Source organism: Lygodium microphyllum, chromosome 29 (assembly GCF_053477565.2).
Source record: "Lygodium microphyllum isolate KBCC chromosome 29, Lygodium_microphyllum_v1.1.10, whole genome shotgun sequence".
NCBI lineage: Eukaryota > Viridiplantae > Streptophyta > Polypodiopsida > Schizaeales > Lygodiaceae > Lygodium > Lygodium microphyllum.
In genome coordinates, this window is record NC_141163.1 from 88,777,401 (window position 1) to 88,803,060 (window position 25,660).

Below are 25,660 nucleotides of genomic sequence, written 5' to 3' on the forward strand. Positions count from 1 at the left end.
AAGTATTATTTTTCTTCTTCACTAATAAGATAGGTGCACCAAATGGAGAACTACTAGGTCTAATTAATCCTCTGTTAAGCAATTCTTCTATTTGGTTTTGAATTTCTTTCTGTTCAATTTGGTTATGTCTATATGGTGCTTTACATGGTGGTTGTGTTCCAAGAATTAAATCTATCTTATGATCTTCAGGACGTGAAGGTGGTAATATAAGTGATAAATCAACAGCAAAACAATCTTGAAATTGGGTAAAAATTTGTGTATGTCTAGGATGCATCTGTTTTTCTTTAGCTTGAATTTCATTCACCCATATTAAATAGGATTTGCTACTTTACGTAATGCACGTTTAGCCTGAGTATGAGTAAGTAGTGGAAAATTATTGAAAGTGTACATACCATACAATGTAATTTTTTTTTCTTGAAAATAAATTTTAATTGAATGCGTAGAATAATCTATATCAGGATTATATTGATGATGCCAAGGCATTCCTAAGATAATGTCACTAGATTGCAAAGGTACAACTAAGAAATTTCTTCGTTCAGTATATTTACCAATTTTAATTTCTAAATTATACATCTCTTGTGTTCCATTATATCTTGTACCTAGGAATGCAGATTTGATGCGATAATGTGTAGAAACAGTTTGTAAATTCAATTTTTTGACTAATTTTGCAGAAATAAAGTCATGTGTGCTCCCAACATCATGTAAAATAATCTTTTCTTTACCATGCACAAAACATTTCATTGTTAACAAAGAATGGGGAGTTGGCGTACCTGGCAAAGTATCCGAAGTAGTACCAGTGTCGTCATCATCTTCCGTAAAGTCCAGCATTTCCTCATGTTCTTCTTCTTCTATTGCTCCCAGATAATTGGTATGGACACATGGCTTTTTGGATTGATAATATGCTGCTAGATGTCCAGGTTGATAGCATTTGTAACAAACTATGGGTTTTGCTTTAGATACACTATTGGTAACGGCAAGAAATTTAGGAATATTGGGATTTGACTATGGAGATGGCTTAGGGTTTGTATTGGTGTTTGATGGAAAGGCAGGTGGTCGTGTCCAAGATTTATGATGAAGATGGAAGAAAACGACTTTGATTGAATCTTTGAAAATTTGAATTGAATTATTTAGAACCAAAGTTACCATTAGTTGGAAATTGTTGTGGTCGCTTGTCTCGTCCACGAATTTTGTCTTTAGTGTCATGGGCCAAGGAAATTGCATCTTCAAGAGTTGTTGGCTTGAACATATTGACTTCCGCATAGAAATGTCCAAGTAGGCCAGACATAAACTTGCGTTTATGAGTTGCTTTCGGTACATCTTCGAGCATACATAGTTGCAGTAGGGCATTCCAAAAACGTTCAATGTATTGGGAAATAGGTTTGCGATCTCTTTGTTGTAGAAGATCCCATTGCTTGATAGCTTTTTCATGGAATTGAGGAGGAAGAAAATTCTGCAAAAATTTCTTTTGAAAAGTCTCCCATGTAGTGGGACAATCAAAGATCTTGCGGACCATAGCCCACCATAAGCATGCTCAGTCAACTAAATGGTTAGTGACACATCTAATTTTGTCTTTCTCAACATATATTTCTTCATGGAAGTAATCATCAAATTGACTGATAAAAGCAAGTACAGTCTTTCCATTGCGTGATCCATCGAAAGTACGAAATTTGAAGTCTCTTTTACTTATCTTTATTTCTTTGATGGATTGGGCTTCAAGCGTTGCATCAATGGTACGTCGTATAAGATCTTCAGGTTGCGATCTGTCTTGGTTGGTGGTAGATCGTTGCAAATTGGCCAATTGAACTTGCAAAGCTTGTCGAGCTCTTGGTTCTTCTTCAAGCTGCATCATAATCAAATCCAACTTTTGCTCCATTGTTGGTTCGTGTAAATCACCTTCAACCATAAGATCGTCCATGTTTTGATCGGTTATCCTACAAAATTCCAAAAGACCTCACACTCTCGAAAACTTATTAGCGGGATGAGCATAACTCAAAGGTGGGTTTACAAGGCTTGTATATTTTTTTTGGCTTTTGTAGAATCTCTCCTTTACGATTGCAGTATTCATTGTCACAACCGTCTTCCAAGAGAATAGTGTTGCGTAGAAACTGCGTATAGTCTGCGTGTGAACTTCTGTTCTTGCTGAAACTGGTTCAACAAGACTACAAATGTGAACAAGGGCTTCTTGGAAGTAGTATAGTGAATCGTGTATTGTTGGATACGAACTGCCTTTATAATAGTTTGCTAAAGTTGATTTGTAGGACTTTAGTAGCTTGGATAACTTGGAGGAATTAAAGCTTAAAGCTTTTTTGATTAGGCGTGGATTTAAAGGACACGAGTATATCCTCTCGCCAGCTTTGACGGGGCAGGTAGTACATACTGCCATTGTAGGCACAAAATTTTTGTTTTATGAAGCTTTTTTTAATAAGGTTTGTGTTAAGCTTGATAAGCTTATTGTTAAAGCTTTAAAAGCTTTGAGCTATGGAGGGAAGTTTTCTTATATGTATCACGACTTGATGAAGGAAGTATCCGTGTGGTCCTCCAGAGGCTGGTCTCTCGTGATCAGAGGGTGCAGAAGGGGGTTCTTGACTGCCAGGAACATGCTGGTATCAACCGTTCGTGATGAAACTGACTGTAGAGATAGATCGTTCTAGGAGCTCCGTCTTTGCGCGAGATGGTAAGAGATTGGAAGCTCTCGATCTCATCTGATACCACTAGTGAACAGATCGGATGTCGTATGTGCGCGTAGTGAGTGTCAAAAGGTCCCCAAGAACAAAAGAACTCTACTTTTTACACAAAAACCAATGAAGAAAGCTTGCACGACATGAACAAGAAACCAATTGGGTGCAATCTCTCCCCATGCCTTGTGTGAGCACTCCACTAAGCATGTATTTAATATACTATTCATCTTCATGCTCAAATAATAGCCCAATTTACAAAATAACACGCTTTAGCTTTTGAGTTTGCTTTTGTGCCACTAAAGAATTAAAGCTAATGGGCACCCAAGAAGTCATGCGATACCCAAATACAATGTCCAATACAAGTATTTAAATCGTGCGCCCATATGCATACAAAAATAATAAATAAATACCAAATGCTTTGATAAATAAGCGCGAAAAAATATAGGCACCATGCCTAAGATACGCGCCCATAAAAAATTGATGATAATTTGAATACACACTATCCTCCAATGCTTCCCAATGCCACCGCTGCTCGCTCTACACATCAACTGAAGCATTCACAATTATTAGAAAAATAATACAATTAAACCGATAAAAGTGAATACCTAGCAGTCTTCAGCTACATAAATAAATTGGTTAGAAATAAATCCTAACCTTAATTTATTACAAGTGCGCACTCTAAACTCATAAAAATTTATTGATTTAAATATGTATTTTATGGAATCACCCACTATGGAATCGCCCACTTACACATTAAATTAACAAAACCCCCGAAAAGGATAGACGTCCCCATCAACTTATCGCACAAAGAATCCACTTTGTGTATGAGTCCCGGTAATAATAAAATTTTACGGAATCCACCGCAAAACCTTACGGAATCCATCGTGGAATATGCCTCCTGGCATCAACTACGGTATCTCCTCCATGCCCTTGGGATATCGAACTGATAGATGGTATGTATTACGTCAATATTTTTATTGCACTCCCTCCCACCCTCTTCTGGCCTACTCACACCTACCAAGCCACTTCTCCATGGATGTATGATGCAGCATACAAAAATGATTCACTTTTTCCTCTCTAGCACCATCCATCATCTACCCGATTTTCAACCACCACATCTTCGGTTAGTCTATCATTGTCCTTTAGTGTCCATAGCATACTATTATTGCCTGTGACACTAGCCAACCTTTAGCGATGCTGCCTTTTGGCCAAGATTGTTGTTGCGTAAAGCCTTTCGGGGTTTTCATAAAGTTCTCTAAGAATAACATCCATCACGTATAGACAAGTCCCGCAATCTCCACTTCATCCAGAAGATATACTAGGAGGTGAGTTTGTATCATGAGCATGCTCTGAGTAGGTACTTATCAAAGAGATAGACCATCTCTACTACTCCCCACCTTGCGGATTCAATAAAGGATGTCTTGATCTTCTTATGTGAGATCCATTGTTCTAAATTTGATAACTTATAGTTCACCGAGCATATTTTTGGAGTGTGACATCCTGCAATCGCGATCGATAGTATGAATTGCCAGAAATTTAAAGCATTACAAACATTGAATCGACAAGAAATAGTAAAATACTGAGGCTACTTGCTATCAAGGACGGGACAAACCTAACATACCTTGTGCTAATCATGGGATTTAAGTCCTATTGGTTGGTCATCTTTAGAAAAAGCAGACTTAAGGGAACACATCATATGTGTCGTGGTGCGGATAGAACTAATAATTTGCTTCACCATGCGCTCTTCTTTAGTGGATAGGACCCAAGGAGCACAATGTAGCTGCAAGGGACCATTAGAGCTAAAGCACCTCCATCTTGCCTACCTCCTTCACATCCATTTATAACCCTACAATGTCTCTCTTTCATGTGATGTGGTCCCACAATAAGCTACCTACATTCTTGAAAATATGCACGGGATCTAACAAATGGTTGATCTATAAGTGGGTCCAATATGACAACTCATAGAAAACTTAGAACCGTCACATTCTGCTTAGATATGACTCCTCATTGTTGTGATGCTGCGCATCCACCATTGCGAATGTGAGGGTGGAGTTTTTTGCCAAGAATTTATACATTAGTTAGTGTCATTAGGAATCTATTTTCCATTGTGTGTGTCTTTTTGTTTGCATTTTTCATGACGCACGAGCACAAGTAGTTAGGCTAGGCACAATTTCTTCAATGCATTCATAAATTTTTGTATGGAAGCATCATTTTAATGATTGCATTATATGGTTTTAAATTTGCAAACCACATGAATGATTGGGCATGAAATTGTCTTCCAAAGCATATGCTTGTTAGGAAACATTGCATAAATAGGTATATATGGAGGAGTTTTTGTGATTTTGTGGGAGATACTACATGGGGAGAATGCATATTATGAAGTGATGAATTTCACCATGATAATTTCCTTGCGAGGATTTCAAGCAATTGGATTGAGATTGAATCATTGCTTCCGTAGAGTTTGTGCAAGGCAAATTTGGCTAAATAAAACATTCGAGGGCAATATACGAGTCTAATGGAGTTGTTATGATGACATGGTGATTATTTTATTAAGTATTGTTTTGAAAAGTTAAAATGATTGCAACATCCTTTGCCAATGGCAATTGAGGAAGTATGTTTGATGTTCAATGTAGAAGAAGTCACAAGCATATGGACTTAGTATAATTTTATCCCGATCAGACTTCCTCTCAAGGCAAATGAGACATTCAGCTATGGAGCAAGCAGTAAAGTGGTACCAATGGAAATGGAGACTCTACACTGCAAGATATAGACCTCATACCGACGTTTAAAGCGACGAAAATGTTCACAAAAAAAATTACCGTCATCATAGATAAATAGGTAGATATTAGCGACGCCATAGAATCCTCGCTATCGGTGTCACTATTTGGCGACACAAATAGCAATGCAAATAGTAACTATTTGCGACACAAACTGTGACGCTAATAGCAACGCATGTAGTAAATTTATGATGCTAATAGCGACGGTTATAAAGAAAAAAAATTGTGATAGGGTAGCTTGCTACATATAGCACTATGTGCTGTATTTAGGCCATACAAAAGGGTTACAGTAAGGTGTACAATGTTCGTCAAAATGAAAGAAAAGTGTACTTAAATCCACAACTAGAATGATACATAAAATAAATACAAGATTTCTTAATGAAAGCGCTTATGGAATCATGGCAAGATACAAAGGATAATAATAACATAGTGCATAGAAAATATCTCAAGATCAATAAAGAAGAGGATGTACACTCCATGGATCCAAGTGTGAGCTATAGATCCTCGCCATCCAAAAGTTCGTCCTGTCATAAAGGAGAATTGAACGGACTCTGCAAAAAAAGAAATAACTAAACATCACTCCACCATACAATAATGCATTTTAATGAAAATTAGTAACTATGGACAAGAAAGATGAGTGACTTACTAGTCCATCGCGTGCATACAATCTATCGATCAATGCAGTGAGACTGTGCCTCTCTACATATCGAGTCTCTAGGCCGGTGGGATCGCATTTGTAATGGAGTGCTACAAAGAAAACAAAATACAACTGTTAGAAACACGATTGTCAGTACAAGCGATCTTGCAAAAAAAAAAGCGAGAAGAAAAAAAGAAAAACTTACAGAGTCCTCTAGATAAATCATGTGGCCACCACTCTCAAGATGATGGACAACTTCTGCCTCCAGTTGTACCCTCACTACCTCGCGCTGCTGTCTCCAACGTCCTCGATAATCTGTAGCATTCTCCCTGAGTCGACGCAAATCATCTAGGTCTAGCCACTCGGGCTTTGAGGCCCCACTCTTAAGTGCTTTACGTGTGTCATCGTTTGTGTGACATGTACGCATGTATACACTCCATCATCTAGTATGTGGAGAGCCTATCTCTTGTGGTGGGTACTGGAAACTGCTCATGCAAGGATGCTACTATGTAGTCCTTGCTCTCCTCTGGTATGTTCTTCCAATGATCCAAGATGTTATGACGAAAAACTTATTGGCACAACTCTCTCATAGGACCCATCACCTTTCTCCCCTCATTATTCATGATTACGGCTCCTATCCTATCATCTACAAGGTATACCCCTCTCGGGCATGTCTAAGATGTGTCCTCTCCCATGTGCAACCGCACTTCTTGGCATATCCATGAGACTCCTGTACATCTAGTGTACGCACTGGGATAGTATCTCTCGGAGTAGCACCCATAGGGATACCACCTGCAGATGACTGAGAAAAAGTTGGAGTGACTAAAGTAGAAGACTCCACAAGTATGACAAATCCCATAGGTGATGCAAATCCAATAGAACGACGAGACACTACATCAGTATCTCCACAACAACCACCTGAGCCACCCTCTCTCGAGCTGGCACAAGAGCAAGAAGCAGCACATGTATCTCGAGCCAACTGCAAGCTCATTGTATCCACATCTCCGCAGCATCCCCCAGAACCAATCCCTCCGTCTGCCCAACTCTGGAGTGTCGACCTCATCTACTAGAAACCAAAGCATCAGAGCGTGCCAAAGTAGATTAAACAAAATAGCCTGATGGTGTCATAGAGAGCTCCTAGTATGCTATATCTCTGAATCGAGCCATCTAATCTAGAGACATATATGTAAAGATCTCCTATAGCTCCTCATCACTCATCACTCATCCCTCGACTCATCGTGCTATCCAAATATCCACAAAGGTCACCTGCACAAACGAAATTTGATATTAGCATCATCAATATAAATATTCAAGCAAAGCACAGCAATATAGCTCTTAAAAAATGATCTTACTTTAAATCCATATTCTAGAGTATCCTTATAAGCGATTCATCAACGAATTGAGTAGGTGGATGCTCCAAGTATGATGTAGCCTATGGTCCCATGTCAATCTCCTGACACAACTTTGCATACACAGGAAGGTCAATAGAAAGGTCATCAAAAAAGGATGAGTCCACCTCATTCTCAAAGATTTCTTGACCTCATGTCTTTCCATCATTGTTACCTGATTCTACCTCTTCTACATGCTCCAAGCTTTGGGTATCCTCCACCTCTTGCAATATCTACCCCTCCATCTACATATTGTCCTCATCTACACTAGGAACATTGCTTTCATCATATACCCTTGCACTTCAGGGAGCTAAAGATATAGCGTATTACCATCAAGGTTTTCGAGGGTTTGGATAGAAAATTACCTATTCAAAATCACATACAAGAGAGATTTAACATTTGTGATATATATCATGTCATAATAAAAGTTTAAAAAGCATGATTTCAAGCACCTCTTCACAATGGGCCAGCAATACAAACTTGTCATGCAAATCCGTCCATCTTTTTTCGGAATCTATTTCAAGAAATCCTGATGGACCTCGTTGAATAGTTTTCCCGGCTCCTTCCAGTACCACTTTGAACCACTCCACATCAAATAGGATCATGGAGAAGCTACGGTAATCCACCGTGATAATACTTTGAAAGTTTCCAAAATACTCCATCTCTTTTATAATGGTGTTTGGATCCATGGCTCGCCATCGACTCTCTTGCTCAAACTTTACCATGACACCACAATCCGTTGTGGAGCACATTTTTTCGATACGCTCCATGCAAAAACTTCGTCCATGCAACCACGTCGCACTGTATATTTTGTACTATAAATTGAAATGGTTAATTAGTTGTGACGTATAAAATCTAGATACGATACCTTATAAAACATGTCGTCACCTTTTGACTACATCCCCTTGAGAATTCCCACTCCTCAGTAGAGACCTCCATCCCTTCGCGAGAGGTTGCAATCAAAGCTCCATGCAACCATCACATAGATATAAACCATGGCATCTCCTCCATGCCCTCAGGATATCAAATCGATCCATGGCGTATACTATGTCAAAATTCAAATCACATTTCTTCTTGATCTTTCCTAGCTTGCTCGTACCTAGTGAGCTACGTCTCCATGGAGGAATTGTGCAACATACAAAAACAATTCACTTTCTCCTCCATTACAACATCCATCCTTTTTTCTACCCCATTTCCAACCGCCACATCTTCGGTGAGTCTATCATCCTCCTTCAGCAACCATAGCATACTATTGTCTAAATCCACCGTTGGTAGCCACTATGAAATATGCACTAATGCCTCAGACACCAACCAACCTTTAGCCATGCTACCTTTCGGTTGAGCTTGTTGTCACATAAATTCTTTTAGGGTTTTCATGAAGCGCTCCAAGAAGAACATCCATTGCGTATGGACAGGTCCAACAATCTCCACTTTGTCTACAAGATGCACTAGGAGGTGGGTTTGTATCATGAGCATGTTGGTGGGCAGGTACTTCTCAAAGAGACAGACCGTCCCCACTACTCCCAGCCTTGTGGATTCAATAGACGATGTCTTGATCTCCTTATACTAAATCCATTGCACTAAATTTGGTAACTTGTAAATCGCCCTGCGTATTTCTGGAATAAGGCATCCTACGATTGCGATCGGTAGTACAAACTTCCACAAATGAAGAAGCATTAAGAACAAAGACTAAACTCCAAATAGCAAAATACACAAGTCACTTACAATCCATTTGTAGTACAAACCTGACATATCTTATGCAAATCATGGGATTTTAGCCCTATTAGTTGGTCGTCTTTAGAAAATGCGGATCCAAGAGAACACATCATACTCATTAGAGTGCGGATAGGCCTGATAATTTGCTTCACAATGCACTCTTCTTTAGTGAACAAAATCCAAAGAGTGCAAGGTAGTTGCAAGCGATCATTAGCACTCGACTGTGGCCAAAGCACCTCCATTCTACCTACCTCCTTCAAATCCATTTGTGCCCCTGCAGTGTCTCTCTTTCCTATGATGTGGTCCCATAGTAAGCTACCCACATTCTTGAAAATATGCATTGGATCCAACAATGATTGATTTGTAAGTGGTTCCAATATGGCAACTCGTAGAAAACCAAGAAGCATCGCATTCCGTCTGGATGCGACTCCATGTGGACCATTTTCAACTCATACCAACTTGGGCGTTCATTTGTGTTGGAGGTCATCCAAGAAAACCTTCCCTCAGTTGATGACCCTTTGGCAAGAAAGCGGTTTGTCCTTGATATACCACCACTTCATGGTTCGTGACCTTCGGGAATCTAACTATGGCCCACACAATGGACATGCATGATAACCTGAGGTAATCAGAAATGTCCCAACACCTCTATTTAGTGAACAAAAACTTGAATGAGCTATGATAAATATGACCAAAGAGAATGGAAAACTACTTACCTGAGCGCTCTCCGAATCCCGAAAAGTCATGCATTGTCCACATGAGAATGGCTTGTATATTGGCGGACCGTTGACCATCTCGCTTGCTCATATCTTCCACAACGACCTCTTCCTGCCACAAAATCTTAAGCTCATTGACTAGTGGATGGAGATACACATCCATATTCTTGACTTTGTAGGGGCCAGGAACAAGCAAGCTAAGGATCAGGTGTCCTTTCTTCATAGAAAGCCATGGTGGGATGTTTTAGTTAACAAGGACTATAGGTCACACACTATAAGATGTTCAGTGGAGACTTAATGGGTTCATGCAGTAGAGTCAATGTGGCTCCATGCTCATGAATCCGCTGGAATTTGTTGGACTCCATCTATGGATCTATTATGCGCATGCCACATTGTCAAGCTCGCCATGCCTGATGTACAAAGCATGTGAAGTATATGGGGGATAAGTGAAAAGTGTTTAAGAACTTTCTGAGCGATGGTTTGCCCTTACAAGTTCTGTCGATCCTTGTGAGCACCACACTTTAGACATGTCTCCATAGTCTCATACTCTCCTTGAAATAGCATGTAGTCATTGACACATGTATGGATGCTGTTGTAGTCCATGCCAAGCTTTCGTAAAACATGTCGTGCATCATCACATGACTCAGACATGGTATTTTCAAGTTGTAATATATGATACTTTAGCAACCTAAAAAGGAATCATAAAACACCTAGAAAAAGTACAATTGTTTTTAATAATGGTGTGGAAAATAAATCAACAAAGTGTACGTAGAAGGTATCTGAACAACTTAGTCACACTCGCATCGCTCCACCCGTATTTTTCTTGCACACTTAGGAGTGCAAGTAGCATCTTTAGGTGAGATACTCGGCACCCATCATATAATGGTATGGATGCTTCATCTCTAAGTAGATTAGATGTCTCGGTATCCATGGGCATCAATGCATCAATCAATGCCTCCATCTCATGCTCCAGGATTGTAGGAAAGTCTGAAAGGCTGCTTGTCTTCTCTCGTATTGACGGTATAGACTGGGTAGTGCCTTCCAAGTGGTGGATTGACTTAGACACTCCATCCATCGCACATCCACGAACTCTTTTAACTGGCCGCAATAGGTGCACTCCTCGTTGGGATGAGATATCACCTCCCTGTATAAATTTTACAGTCACATCCAATGTTGTTGTATATGATATTCAATTAGTTTGCAAATATAATGCATGATTGATATATAAAAAATTACACAGCGCAGGGAACAAAATCCGAGAAAGAGATAGAGAGTATACAATAGATAAGAGGAGAATCAGTAAATTCTTTAGCTCCAAACAAGTGATACAAAGATGGCTCTGTCCACCCGTGCGGTTCCACTGTGTGAAGCTTAGATGGCTATCTAGATAGAAGATAGGTGAAGAGCTTAAGGCTAGCTAGAACAACAACTCTGACTGGGTGAAAGATGAATGATAGATGGCTATGAAGGGGTTTAGCTTTTATAGCCTGCGAAGGCCATTAGGTCGGCCTGACCGGCCTACCATATAAGCCTCCACATCGGCCAAGGAATATTCCAAGGAATGCGCCTCGAGTTGCTACCAGCTTAACCACTCCGTCTAACCCAAAGATTAGATCCACAACGGTCACCTTTTTGCCATCCGGTCACATAGACCTCATCTGATATACAAGTCAGGACTCAACCAATGTTCGGGCTCACATTTGGCTTCTCCTCATAATGGGGGCCTTACAACTTTGAGCACCATGGATCATTGGTGGCACCTAATGAGGGTGGGACATTGATCATATCTAACATGATACACACTTTTCTTACTGTTTGCACAAAGACTGAGATCGCTTGATCAATGATCCCCGATTGAAACTTGGATAATCTAAGGTAACCAAACCTATCATAATATCCCTATCTAGTCAACACAAACTTGAACGAGCCATGTTAGATATCAACAATGAGAACAGAAGCCCAATTACCTGAGCACTGCCCAAATCTTGGAAAGTCATGCATGATCTACATAAGAATGGCTCATATATTAGCAAACCATCGACTATCATGCTTGCTCATGTCTTCCACAAATAGAGACCCCCTCCTCCCACAAAATCTTGAGCTCATCAACTAATGGATGGATGTAGACATCCATGTTCTTGACTTTGTAGCTCCCAGGAACGAGCAAGCTGAGGATTAGGTCTCCTTTCTTCGTAGAAAGCCATGGCAGAATGTTGTAGTTCACAAGGACTATAGGCCACAGAGTGCAAGAAGTTGAGCGAAGACCGAATGGATTTACGCCATCCATAGAAAAACCAAGCTGAAGATTCATTGGCTCTCATGCAAAGCTTAGAAAGGTGGATCCAATATGGCTCCATGAGCGCAAATCTATTGATATTCATTGAACTCTATTCGTCGAATCTATTTTGCACATGCCATGTTATCAAACTCCCCATGCCTTACATAAGAAACATATGATGTATACACAGTATAAGTGAAAAGTATCTGAGAATCTTCTGAGGGATGGTTTTCCCTTACAAGTTCTATCAATACCTATGAGCACCACACTTCAAACATGTCTTCATAGTCTGGTAGTCTCCTTGAAACAACACACAATCATTGACACATGCATGGATATTGTTGTAGTCCATGCCAACTTTCGTAACACCAATCGTGCATCATCATGGAACTCAAGTATGGTGTTTTCAAATAGCAATATATGATATTTAACACCTTGAAAAAAAAACCAAGCACCTTTGAAGAGCATAAAAAGTGTATTTATAAAGGAGTCAAAAACAAATGAGCATAGTATGTACATAAATAACTCAGTCACACTCGCATCACTCCATCCGTACTTTACTTGTACACTTATGAGCACAAGTAGCATCTTTAAGCAAGATACTTGGCACCCATCATACAATGGTACAAACGCCTCCTCTCTTAGTGGATTAGATGACTCAACATCCATGAGCAGTAATGCATCGATCATTGCCTCTATCTCAGGCTCCAAGATTGGAGGAAGGTCTGAAAGGTCCATCGCCTCTTCTGGTATCAAGGGTGTAGTTAGCAGTGTGCCCTCCCTAATGGGTTTATCAGCTTAGGCACTCCATCCATTGTATGCCCACAAACTCTTCTTATGTGTTGCAATAGGTGCATTCCTTGGGACGAAATGCCACCTCTCTATAGACATTTCCAAGGCACATCTAATATTATTGTATGTGATATTCAATTACAGTGGGAATGTAAAGCATGATTGGTACACACTTTAGTCTGAGATTGCTTGGTCAATGAACTCCGATTGAACATCATCGAAGCATTGCATGTGGTCTATGGACAAGCAATGCTTTCGTCGAATTGCTAGCTTGTACTAAGTGCAAGGATATGGGACATGCTGATTGAGATACGTCTCACAATCTTGGATGTCACAAGTATCATCGTTGTCCATTTCGTCTATGTTATGATAGACAATATGCTTTTGTTCCCCTCATTGTTTCTCTTCTCCAATTTTAGTCTCTACTTATCTTTCGCACTCTCTATTCTTTTATTTCCCTCCATTCCTTTTCTCTCCCCCTCTCTATTTCTCTCCCCACCCCTCTTTCTTTCTCTTCTTCCCTTTCTTTGTTTGCCTCTCTTCATCTCTCATTATTTCTCTCTCCCCCTTCTCTCTCATTGTTTCTCTCCCTCCCTCCATCTCTCTATTTCTCTCTTCCCATCCATTTCTCTCTTTGTCTCTCTATTTTTCTATTTTTTTACGAATCCCCTCTCTCCCCCTTTTTTATTTCTCTCTTCCTCCACCTCCCTTCTTCTCTCTACTTGTCTTTCTCCTTCCCTCCCCACTCTCACTTGACACATCTCTTTATTTAAAAAAATTAAAGAGAGAAAATAAGTAACTTAAAAAACAAAGAAATGGAAAGTAATGTCTTTCACCCTCTCTTTATTTCTCTTCCCCCCTCCCTCTACTTTTTCTCTCTTTCACCTCTCTCTCATTCTCTCGTTGTTTCCCTATTTCTCTCTCGCTCTATTTTTTTCCCTCCATCTTTATTTTTCTCCCCACTCTATTTTTATCTCTCCTCTCTCTCTACTCCCTTCCTCCATCTCTCTATTTATCTCCATTTCTTTTCTCTCCTTTCTCTCTCTTCATCTCTCTTTGTTTCTCTCTCTTCCCTTCTCTCTCTCTCTCTCTCACTGTTTCTCTCCCTCCCTCCATCTCTTTATTTCTCTATTCACATCCCTATCTCTTTCTCTCTCCATCTTTTTATTTTTTATGAAGCCCCTCTCTCTCCCCTTTTTTATCTCTCATTCTCTCTCTTCCTCCCCTCTCCCTTTACTTTTCTCTCTTTTCTCTCTCTCTCTCTCTCTCTCTCTCATTGTTTCTCTATTTCTCTCTCCCTCTCTCTCGCTCTCTAATTTTTCCTTCTATTTCTCTTTTTCTCTCTCTTTCTCCCTCTCTCTCTCTTCTTTTCACTCTCCTCTTTACCTTGCCCTTCTTTTCTACCTCATCCTTCTCCCTCCCTCCCCCCCTCCCCCCCCTCTCTCTCTCTCTCTCTCTCTCTCTCTCTCTCTCTCTCTCTCTCTCTCTCTCTCTCTCTCTCTCTCTCTCTCTCTCTCTCTCTCTCTCTCTCTCTCTCTCTCTCTCTCTCTCTCAGTTTTGAGCTCTCTCACTCTCTTTTGTTCTCTCTCGCAAATGTTTTCGGAAAATGGTGTGCTCAAGTTTTCAACCCTTTTCGTTTTTCTCAAAGAGACATCACTATTTATACAAATAACGACACTAATAGTGATGCAGATAATGATGCAAATAGTGATGCCGCTATTTTGCATCTCAACTAGCCCGTGTCGCTATCGCCCCATTCCCTTGTAGTGAATCTCTCAAGAGTGGGTATAAACCAAAGAATTCTATGAAGGTTATTATTAATGGGAGGCATTACTAGTTTTATGGAAGGTACTAAATGTTTATGCCCAATGGCTTTATGAACATCAAATTGAGTAGAACTCTCCAAACAATTCAAATGTAATTTGAATTGGTTTTTTCACAAGATGTGATATAGATTGAATATCTTGATTTTTCAAATGTTCTATATTATAAAGATTGCCTGCTTTATAGATTATTTGAATCAAGTGATTTGCTTTACTACATCTTGAGATAGTACAAAAATGTTCCATCCAAGTACATCAAGATTAAGTCTAACACTTGACTTCCTTTGATTGAGTTGTCCCCATTTTCTTTCATTTTAAACATTTCTCCATAATTCCTTAAATATTGATTCTAAAAAGAAGAGATCAATATCTTAACTTTCATGCCTAAAGGAATTACGAAAAGGGACAAATTACATTTTTGGTAAATGATAACCTATTGAAACAAATAATAGTCATACAGAGTTGAAGGAAATAGATTCAAACATCATCTTAGGGTACAAATGTTGTTAGAGCTCGATTGAAGTGTTTTCTAATAACTAGATTTCTCATTTTTGTTCATCTAAGAGATTGATACAAATCTTAATGCATTTTGTAAAACACTTTCTTCATTTAATCCTATAGCTAAAGGTAAAATGAAGATGGAAACTTAAGCAAGGTAGAACCTAAGAGAAAGAGAGTTGCATGAATGTAGAGAGAGAGAGAGAGAGAAAGACATAGAGCATATTTTCTTTAATCTATTGTTAATATTATTAATTTAAAATGAATATTAATATATATCTAGTAAATATTTTGATATTCTTATAAATATAATAAATATATAATATTAATATATTAATATATTAATATATTAATATATATATATTATATATAAATATGCACGTGTATGTGTATATGTTATATACTTACACATGTAAATGTTTATATAATTATAGACTAGTGTTCCATGCCTGCTAGGTTCCTTCGCAGTAGCTTCACTACTACCACAAAGCAGCAAGTGAAGTTTCCATGCAAACTTCGCTTCACAATCCATTTTTCCTCTTTCTCTCTCCTCTTTCTCTATCTCAGTATGTGAAAAACTGTTTTAAAAAAAATTAGTTAATTTTTTAACATTTTAAAAAATTTAAAAGTTAAAATTTAAAAGTTTTTTAAAAAATAATTAATTAAAAGAGAGAAAAGTTTGAATTAAAAATTTTAATCTAACTGAGAGAGAGAGAGAGAGAGAGATTTCATTTAAAAATGAGAAGAAAGAGACATTTGTGAAAAGTTTGATTTAATTGAAAAAGGAAGAGTAAAGAGAGAGAAGGAGAACCTACATGCGAGAGGGGGGATTTAATTAAAAAGAGGAGGGGGAAGAGAGAGGGAGTGATTAAACCTGAGAGAGAGGGGGTGGGTTTCAAAAGCCTTGTAGAGGTTTAGCTTTCCAAACCTACACCCAAAATAATATAGTAGTAAGATTTTATATATATATATATATATATATATATATATATATATATATATATGTATGTATGTATGTATGTATGTATGTATGTATGTATGTATGTATGTATGTATGTATGTATGTATGTATAGAGAGAGAGAGAGAGAGAGAGTAGAGTCCGCTCAAATTAATTATGAAACCTCTTCCCTTTTAGAGGTTGGGTGCTTCCATTTATGAAGGGAAGCGAGGTTACAATCAAAATCTGTATATAGCAAGAAGCTAAGGACTCCTTCTTGGTCTCTTAGGCTCTTGTCTCACTATCCTATCCTAGGTGGAGCCTCATTACCCTATCCTAACCTACATGGAGTAATGACACCACATTAGGGGGAGGTTTGACTTGGAGTTTTATAATCATCTTGGGGGGTGGGGGGGGCTTTCCAAGGTTTCATGCATGTGATGTGGGTAGTAGTGGTGGCACCATTTGCAATGTATTAGAGGAGATAGACATTTATATGAAGTCATTGCATGACTTTATAACGATTCATCCATCGATGAAGAAGGGATTCATTGAGACATGGGTGACTCACTTGGTAATACTAGTAGACCATGGAATTGTTTTCATACTCCAAGGTGTGTTGACCCTCATCGTGTGCGCATTGTTGGCTATCTTCAACAATCTAGAGCTTGTGGAGCAGTGCATGATAGAGGAGTGGCTAATGTTGCTATAGGTATAACCACCAATCCATTGCGTCAATCCGAGAAGATTGTAGCTTCACTAAAGTGAGATGTAGGGAAGATTAGGATCATGTCCATTAAGCAAGCAAAAAGGGATGACTTTGGTGGTGCTTGGACTAAGGTATTGTAGACATGAACCACAAAAGGAGGACCTAGTCCCAATCTTGATGCAAGGGGTTGACAAAGGAGACAATGACCTACTTCAAGGTGCGATTTAGGGGCTCTATATCAAACCATTGGTTTGGGGATGATGAGGGGAGATAAAGAGTTGGTGCACACCTAAACTTTTGGTAAGCATCTATAAGACTTCACTTTGAAATCGGGGTCCTTTATCTGAGAGTAACTGCTAGAGGTAGCTATGGGGGAAAATGAGCTTGTCAAGGAGGGAAGTTGCTAATTGATGATGTAGAGGTTTCAAGAATAGTTGTTGCTTCACAGCACCTAGGTAGATATTCAGTTATGACTATAATATATCTATTATCGACAACCGGCTTTGGAAAAGGGCCCATCAAGTCCTAGCCCACCACCAATTCAAAGGGTTCATTGACTAGAATGGGGGATAAAGGCCTGATGTTTTGTGGAGGAGATTTAATGCTTTGGGAGATTGTGCATGCTTATAAATGTTGGGACATTGATTGTCATCTTGGGCTAGTAGTAATTGAGTCACAATTTTTAGAGGACCTTGTGGAATCCTAAATGCCTGGATAAGGGACGACCATGGTAAAAGTTGAGGTAAGGCTTGCGCAACACTTGGGGCACATAGATTCAAGGCTGGCTAGTAGGCGAGACATAGTGGAGTACATGATTTATGAGAGTAAACCTTTGCTACTAATCAATGGGTTTTCAGGACTAGAGTTGCAGTATGAGTGATCTGATTTCAAGATGTTATTGTTGTAGAGTTACCATTTGGTCCATTGGAAGTGGGAGATAAGACATGGATAGGATGAACTAAGTAGCCTGGTGTTTGGCTCAAGAGAGCCCATCGACTATGAAGTTTGTGTCTCCTTTGTGCTAGGTGAGTGTCAATTAGTATGCTTGTAAAGCCAATTCCCAATGCAATAAAAGGCCTAGAGGGTGTCCTTTATACGAAAGGGAGGTGAGAGATTGATGATCAAATTTGACTTGAACCTAAGTGCCATGTAAATACGAGTGAAATTTTTGAACTACCCAAACAATTCCTTCTTGATGGTGGAGTAATTGGCCTCCGACTTGGTGAGAGTGCATCTAATGAAAGAGATTGGCTACCAGCGCCATAAATCATCCTACTATAGCAACACTGCTCCAAGACCCTGATTGGAGGCATCAATCTGTAGCTTGAAAGGTTTGGTGAAATCTAGGTGTGCAAGTATAGCTACCTCTATAATGACCTATTTGAGTTTGAAGAAACTATGTTGATAGTGGGGTTTCCATTTGTATTGGTTTTCTTTCTTGAGGAGCTAGCGGAGGGGATAGGTGATTGAGGTGACGTTAGGCAACCACAGAGGGAGAAGTTGGCCATCCCAAGGAAACTTTGTAGGGTCTTTATAGATGTGGGGGAGGCTAGTCCTGAGTAGCTACAACTTTGGTGGGATCCATCTTGATTCCTCAAGATGAGACTAGACATCCCAAGAACTTGAGCTAAGTAGTGCCCCATCTACACTTCCATTATAATGGCAAGTTGTATGTTTTGACTTGATTGAGGACCTACTTTGAAACCTGCAAACATTTTTCCCAAGTGGATGTGTGAATTAAGATATCATCAAGCTAAATTATCACTATGCCTTGGTCTATGAGATCTTGAAAAGTGGTGTTTGTAGTATGCTAGAATGTACTACAACATTGGAGAGGCTCAAAGGCATCCATGTGAATTCAGACAATCCCTTTCTAGTTCTAATTGTGGTCTTGTGAGCATCCTAAGGGTTGAGGAAAATCGGCCATTACCCGGAAGCTAGTTCTAGAGAGGTGAAGTATTTTGATTTTCCTAACTAATCTAAGAGATCATCTGTCCTAGGTAGGGGATAACAGTTATGTATGGTGAATTTATTCAATGGTCAAAAGTCTATGCAAAACCTGTAGAGATGCCATCTTCTTTTCTTACCAAATGGGATTCAAAGTGTTACGTGCCTGCCTATCAGCTGTCCAGGCACATTTTAAGCAATCCATCGAGAGACGAGTCTAAGCGACGCTGCCCAGCACTCCCATGCAATGACACGGGGTTTGTTACCTAGGGTTTCTCGAGTCCGCCTTGCAACAGAATGTTTGCAGCCCACTAGGATCAACCTAAAATTCGAGTTCTTAGAAATTGGGGTCTCCTGACAACATTCTAGCATCACGAGTCCTAGACATCCTACTTTATGCAGAGATACCCAAGCCAAAGCAGAACCATGCCGCACTTGGTTCAAAGGGAATGAAAAACGAGAGGGATGTGCCGCTCAAACTCTCTTCCCATAGAGCATAGTCCCATTCTGGTCCCCTAAAATAGCATGAATTGGGTTCTAACTTAACAATACCTAAAGGTCGAATGACAATAAAACCTTGTGAGAAACCTCCCACTTCTTTGGGACCACCGACCTATCACGGGTTCCGACCATCCGCTTCCCTTGATAGCTTTAGTTTTCTAATTAGGTCCTATCACATTTATCTGTGACATTCAAAATCACCTTCCTTAATTAGGACTTTTAGGGAACGAGGTTCATTCATGTAATTTACGGGGCATAGACACAAATACAGAGCAAGAAAACCTTTGACAAACAAGTTCAAACAAATTTCTTAACTTACCTTCATGTTAATCTTTTTCTCTTGCCCATACAAGAGAAATTATGTATTCCCTTTTGTCCAATAGAAGTACCTAGTCCAAATCACATGGCACCATAATTTCCATCCATGATGGACTGGAGGGGTGGTTTCTGTGTTGATGGAATGGTTTTTAGGCCGGTTGATCTAGGAAGTTTGTGTGTAACCTCGGGTAAGTTACTCATGAATATATATGTGCATCACATGAGTTCAAAATAATCTATTTTTAAAATATCATTTTTATATATATATTTACATATAGAAAGATGTAATATAGAGTGATTATTTATAGATTGAATAGAAAAGGCTTATGTTTAATTTTAAAAAAATTCACAGATAAGGATATTTTCAAATAAGCCTTGAATGCACGTGACGTAGATGATATACATACGGTAACTTCCCCTAGTGTACAAGTAAGGAAGAGGGTTGGAAACTTCCATAAAAGGGTGTGAATGTCATAATTTCAAACAAGTGTGTGTTGTTACTAACATTGATGTGAATCATTGTCTCAAATTCGGTGTGAAGCATTAAGAGAATCTATGCATGGAGTGTCAAGATATTAAAGAGAGAGAGGGATATTCAAAGTTAGAATCTACTAGAAAACTAAAATGCATCATTATGATTCTTTTTGTAATAATGAATTCCATATGCATTGAGAGAGCTTTGCTCAATGCACATATTTAGTTAAATTACAATAGCATTTGCCCAAAAGAGCCCTTTACAAAAATAGTGACAAGCTTTTTCTAAGTTTTCTTATTAATTGAGGTAAGGTTTAAAGGCATTCATATATCAAATGAATAATATAATTTCACGGCTAAAGGCCTTTCAATGAGATAACAATATTAATCTACTACCACATACCTCATGAAAAAAATCATTGTCAACTTTGTGAAAACAAAATCCACCAACATACCTCTAAAATAAACAATCCCAACGGTGTTAGAAAGTAGGGATAAATATAATATAATCCAAAATAGGTTGATTGCTTAACAACCTATCACTACAAACATCGTTATCATTGTCTCTACACATCAATTGAGTCTAATAATCAATATAAGTAGTGTGTGAGAATCAATAAGTAAATTATTTCCACCAACACTAAAATATGTATTAACAAATATTAGTTGTCACACAAATTTAAAAATCAAGGAACATTCCAAGGGCATTGACTTGATGTACTTGGGTCTTATTATATGCACAATTTAGTGTGAAGATCTATGCAAGTTGTGCAACTTGATATAATGCATCAAGGCTGTGACAAAATATATAAAATACGCATCAACTTGATGAGGTGTAATTCCTATTTTTTATGCAAGCATTTGCTCCAAGCTGATACATTGGATCAAGTTATGTACAAGTTTCTTGATTTTTTCTTAAAACTTGATTTGATGCATCAAGTTGTATAATAACTTTTATACATTTCACGAAAACTTAATGCATTGATCAAATTGCATACGAACTTAGATAGTGTCCATATAAACTTCATGAAGTGCATCAATCCTCTTTCCTCTCTCTACTTTCTCTCCCACCTCTCTACCCTACTCTTTCATTCTCTTATATCTTTTCCCTCTCTTCTCTCTCCTCTCCACTCTACTCACTCTCTTCTCTCTCCTCTAATCTACTTTCTCTATACTGTCTCTCTACTCCCTCTCTCTAATCTCTCTACTCTACTCTCTCTCCCTATTCTCTCTCCTCTTCCTATATGCTCTCTCCCTCTATTTTCTCTCCCTACTCTCCTCTCCGTACTCCCTTTTTTCTCTTTTCTCTATCCTCTACTTTCTTTCTACTCCCCAAGTCGCTCCTCTCCTCTCCACTTTCTCTCCACTCTTTCTCTACTCTCTTTTCTTTCTCCTCTCCTCTCCTTACTCTCTCTCTCCTCTCTACTCTACTTTCTCTTTACTCCCCCCTCTCTCTCCTCTTTCTATCCATTCTCTCTTTGTCCTCTCTTCTTTCTTTCTTTCTCTCTACCCTCGCCTTACTACACAACGATGAATTAGGAAAAATGAACTCTCCATTATATTTAATATTATATCACACTATGCATTTTGGCACAAGGATGATACACTACAATTATAATACTTGTTTGTTATTTCATCATTTTGACCACTTGTATTTCTTCAAAGGCTCTTCATATGACATGGTAATGATACACAATGCATGCATCACAATGTAATAACAATTGGCATAGTATCAATTGACCCTTCATCAAAATGTAGTAGCAATTGGCATAAAGTGAAGAAGTATTAACTATGAAACGTTGTTCACATAGATTTGGCCATTGAAACATGTTTAATAAATCAACTATTTCTTTACCATTCTCCTATTGCCACAATACTTTATCAAGCTATAGATGAGACGAGGCGTCCTAGGTGTTAGCACCTTCAACTTAAATAAGGAATTGTAAGGTGGAAACTAGCTCAAAAACATCAAAGTATGGCCAAAGTCAGACAATCATACTCATTGGAGTCAATGCTTTGTGGGATAGGATCTTTCCTTTTCTTTAGAGTAAACAAGGTAAGGGTAGAAACACGAGATGTAAATAAGAGTAAATAACTTTAGTTCAATGGCTAGGGCTGGTCACCATGCCTCTATCATGGGGTTCAATGCATGAGCCTTACTTGACTTGGGATTCTGACACTATATTACTATGTACAACAACTGAGTCAAGGCCTGAGCCGGGTTCAGTGAGATCCGGAATTAAGGAATGTTGAATATGTAATTGTAAGGGCCCTCAGGGGGTGCCTTCTTCTTGTGAAAGATTAGCTCCCTCTGATGATGATGATCATGCATGTGAGCTGCTGATGATAATGATGTGAGCTGGGGTGGGGTGTTGAGCTTCACAATATGATATGGATGGAGAATCTGTTCTGGTTGAGTTCAAGCAGGTAGCCTGTGATGGGATCGGATGTATACTTGCCGATAATGATGAGGGCTTGGATGGCCTTTGTTCTCAAGCGCCACATGACACACATTGAATACACTCCCACCAGGATGGAGAAGAGGCCACCGAAGCTCCTCAGGCGCAGATGAGGGGGGACACCATCGCTCAAGCTGCACTGGCTGCTGCTTCCTGCACCAATCCACCCGTCCCGGAGCCTCTGTAGCACTCCGTCCTGAGCCAATGCCAGCACCGCCTTTGAAACTTCAGCTGTCCAGCTTGAATTCTTTGCAAAGGCCTTCAAAAGCAAGCATCAGAAACACAAAGATGTCAGTCTCAGACTGACTGATATCGGAGGTTATCTGAATCAAGTCTAGTTCACTGGATTACTCCACAAGAGTGTCACAATTGTAATCAGTACAGATTTTTCACAATAATCTCAAATTGAATTTTGCACCCTTCTCCTTCTCAACCTTCACTTGACAAGGGAACAATCCAGTTCATATATATACTGGTCACATTAAGGGTGTCTCGGAAAGTTAACTACTCACAAATCCGAATCCTCCATAGTAGGCAATTTGTTCGCCAACAATGTCGAAGTCACATTCTGTTTGCAGCATTACCTGCATGTAAGGAAGCTCATCCAAAATTGCCCCCACACTGCCATTCCGCAGTGCAGTCGCATACTCCTCTTCTGAGGCATATGTTCGGAGTCTGCTTTCTGGGACATGAAGCCTCTGCAGGTTCTTAGATAGAAAGGAGCCTTCTTGGTAGCCAACATAGACACTACTCTTTAGCAGAGCATCAAAGCTTTCTATGACAGGATACGCCTGTTGAGCTGAAAGAAGTGAAGCCAAACTGGCAGTGTAGCTTGAATTGAATATGAGCATAGCAAAAAGCCATGAAGCTGTGATGATGCGGCCCGCATGCGTTAGGACTGTTTCTTCTGTACAACCAGAAATGCCACATCAGAATCCTGCTTAGAATTTGCAAAACCTTTCTTTGCTGCAAAGGACATGGAATGCATTAGCAACTTACGCTGAGCAAAGAAGACACACAATGAGGTGAACCTGGAATTTACATAAATCTTTGTCAGAAGGCAGTTTCTTTGACTCAGAAATACCTGTTTTGACTTGTTCATTACTTTTAGTATTCACCATATGATTTCCTGAAAGGAATAAATTGAGCTGTGATAAGTGGTTATCTTATCTTAGATGTGAAGAAATGAATAACAAACACACCAGTAAGCATTGAGCAGTCGGCGCTTGCATGAGACAGCAGGTGTGGGTGATTCTGCAGGCCTTTCTTTGTTCTCTTCCGATTTGGGGTTCACACTTGCACCCTGAGCTTGATGCATATGATTGCCACCATCAGCAGTTCCAAGCATGTTGCTATCATTGTCATGAACACTTTGACTACCATCATCATTGCCATGGCACAGGATTGGATGTGGTGTAAGGTCGTTGCTATGTGTGCCAGAAGGCTTTCTGAAATCAGGATTCTTGTCCTCGAGGATGTATAAAACGGCCCCGGTCGTAACGAATGCAGCCCCAATCGCCACCCAGAGTTGCAATGAAAAAGGATACAAAAAGTCCCACATAGCTCCCGTGCTGCCATATCTTAAAGGTGCCACCATTACCAATGCAGATTCGATGTAAGGCATGGTGAAATCAACTTTTTGCATCCGCTCCTTGGTGATGGTGAGGTCTGCAACAATGGCATCTGCGCCCTGTGTTGTTCCAATACACATGCAGTTATGCTGCATGGATGACTATCCAGAATTGCGATGCAAAGACAGAAAATATAAATGCAGACATGGTATAGGTGCTGCAGAGTGGAGGCAGTGCAGCATGGATGCAAGCATGCGCATGCGCATGCGGACATACATGCACGAGAAGTTTTTGACATTGTGCCATATGAGAAAAGGGGTTCTTTTTCCCTGTTCTTCCTGTAGTGTTCAATATCATGAGGTTTTGCTCAGGAAGCATTCGTTTACTCTATAGTGTTCAACATCATGAGTTTTTGCTTGGGAGGATTCGCATACCTAGCTTGGTGAGATCTGGACTAAGGGGGTTGCAGTTTTCTCTATAGTGTTCAACATCTTGAGGCTCTGCTCAGGAGGCACCCCATATCTAGCTATGTGCGATTGGGGGCAGGGGCGCACCTGCCGGCCTCCACTGCAAGCCGATGAGTACCCCCCGCTCCCAACTGCACCTAGCTAGATATGGGGTCCCTCCTTCCCAGCAGTTCATGCTGTCGTTGTAATTCACAATGTGAGAATTAATCGTTGCACTTTGTCTAAAATGTATTGTGAAGAAGATTGTTCCATACTCCTGAGTAGACTGTCTCCACCATATCGTCATAGGTAGGAGTAGCTGTGCCATTTCCGAAAGGTATAAAGGTGAAGTTTGGGGTAGAGGGCAGGCGATACATGGCTAGCAGAAAGACCTCGACAGCGAAGCCATCTGGGAACCCAGATGCGTCCCAGGTCGCGAACTGTTCAAAGCCATTCTTGCGGGGCACCAAAATCCGCAAAGAAGTATTAGAAGTGATCGCATTACTTGTACTAGTCGTATCGATGGGCTGATGAGGCACAGGGGACGAAGCCGGTGCTGCTGCCACTCGCTGAAAGAAGAAGCAACAGGAGGAGGAGAAATTACTGATGGCGATGGCGGATGCAACAGCTAATAAGAAGATCAACGATGCGGGGCGATGGTTGCTCATCTCTCTCTCTCTCTCTCTCTCTCTCTCTCTGTGTCTCTTGATCTCAATGTTGCCCGAGTGGTAAGTTGTAACCCACGCACTTAATTAATGGTCAAGAGTCAAGACCCATGCCATTCCTTGGAAAGTCAACTTCGCCCAGTCCACAAAATTCATTGGATATACTTCAGTTTTTAGGACTTTAACGTGTGCAACTTGGCTATCAGCACTTAGAGTCATACATGCGTAAGTCCCTCAATTTGCCCATTTAACTTGATAAGTATAAGCAAATCATACCCACACACTTCAAAGTAATTGACTACGCACTATCATACTATTGATAAAGGCATCAT

At 39.7% G+C, this 25,660-nt stretch overlaps 1 protein-coding gene across 2 annotated transcripts; it reads right to left on the minus strand.

Annotated features, from left to right (window-relative positions):
* Positions 1-22,189: 22,189 nt before the first annotated feature.
* On the minus strand, positions 22,190-25,374 carry LOC148010886 (glutamate receptor 3.6-like). 2 transcript variants are annotated; one of them, XM_087672042.1, is made up of 5 exons: positions 24,939-25,374; positions 23,849-24,336; positions 23,646-23,677; positions 23,231-23,553; positions 22,190-22,905 (listed from the first exon to the last, which is right to left on the minus strand). In XM_087672042.1, exons 1-5 carry the CDS (start codon positions 25,329-25,331, stop codon positions 22,567-22,569), a joined length of 1,575 nt encoding a protein of 524 aa, XP_087528168.1. In that variant the 5' UTR covers positions 25,332-25,374; the 3' UTR covers positions 22,190-22,566. The 2 variants fall into 2 exon arrangements, with proteins under 2 accessions (XP_087528168.1, XP_087528167.1); XM_087672041.1 differs by having other exon boundaries at positions 23,159-23,553.
* Positions 25,375-25,660: the final 286 nt, after the last annotated feature.

What these genes read in the sequence shown, in the direction of transcription:
- LOC148010886 (XM_087672041.1), bottom strand. Translation starts at nt 25,331, where the DNA reads ATGAGCAACCATCGCCCCGCATCGTTGATCTTCTTATTAGCTGTTGCA. An exon ending in GTGTGTCTTCTTTGCTCAGC is followed by an intron (nt 23,554 to 23,645) that starts GTAAGTTGCTAA and finishes CTGGTTGTACAG; the next exon opens with AAGAAACAGTCCTAACGCAT. An exon ending in ACTATGGAGGATTCGGATTT is followed by an intron (nt 22,906 to 23,158) that starts GTGAGTAGTTAA and finishes TTGCTTTTGAAG; the next exon opens with GCCTTTGCAAAGAATTCAAG.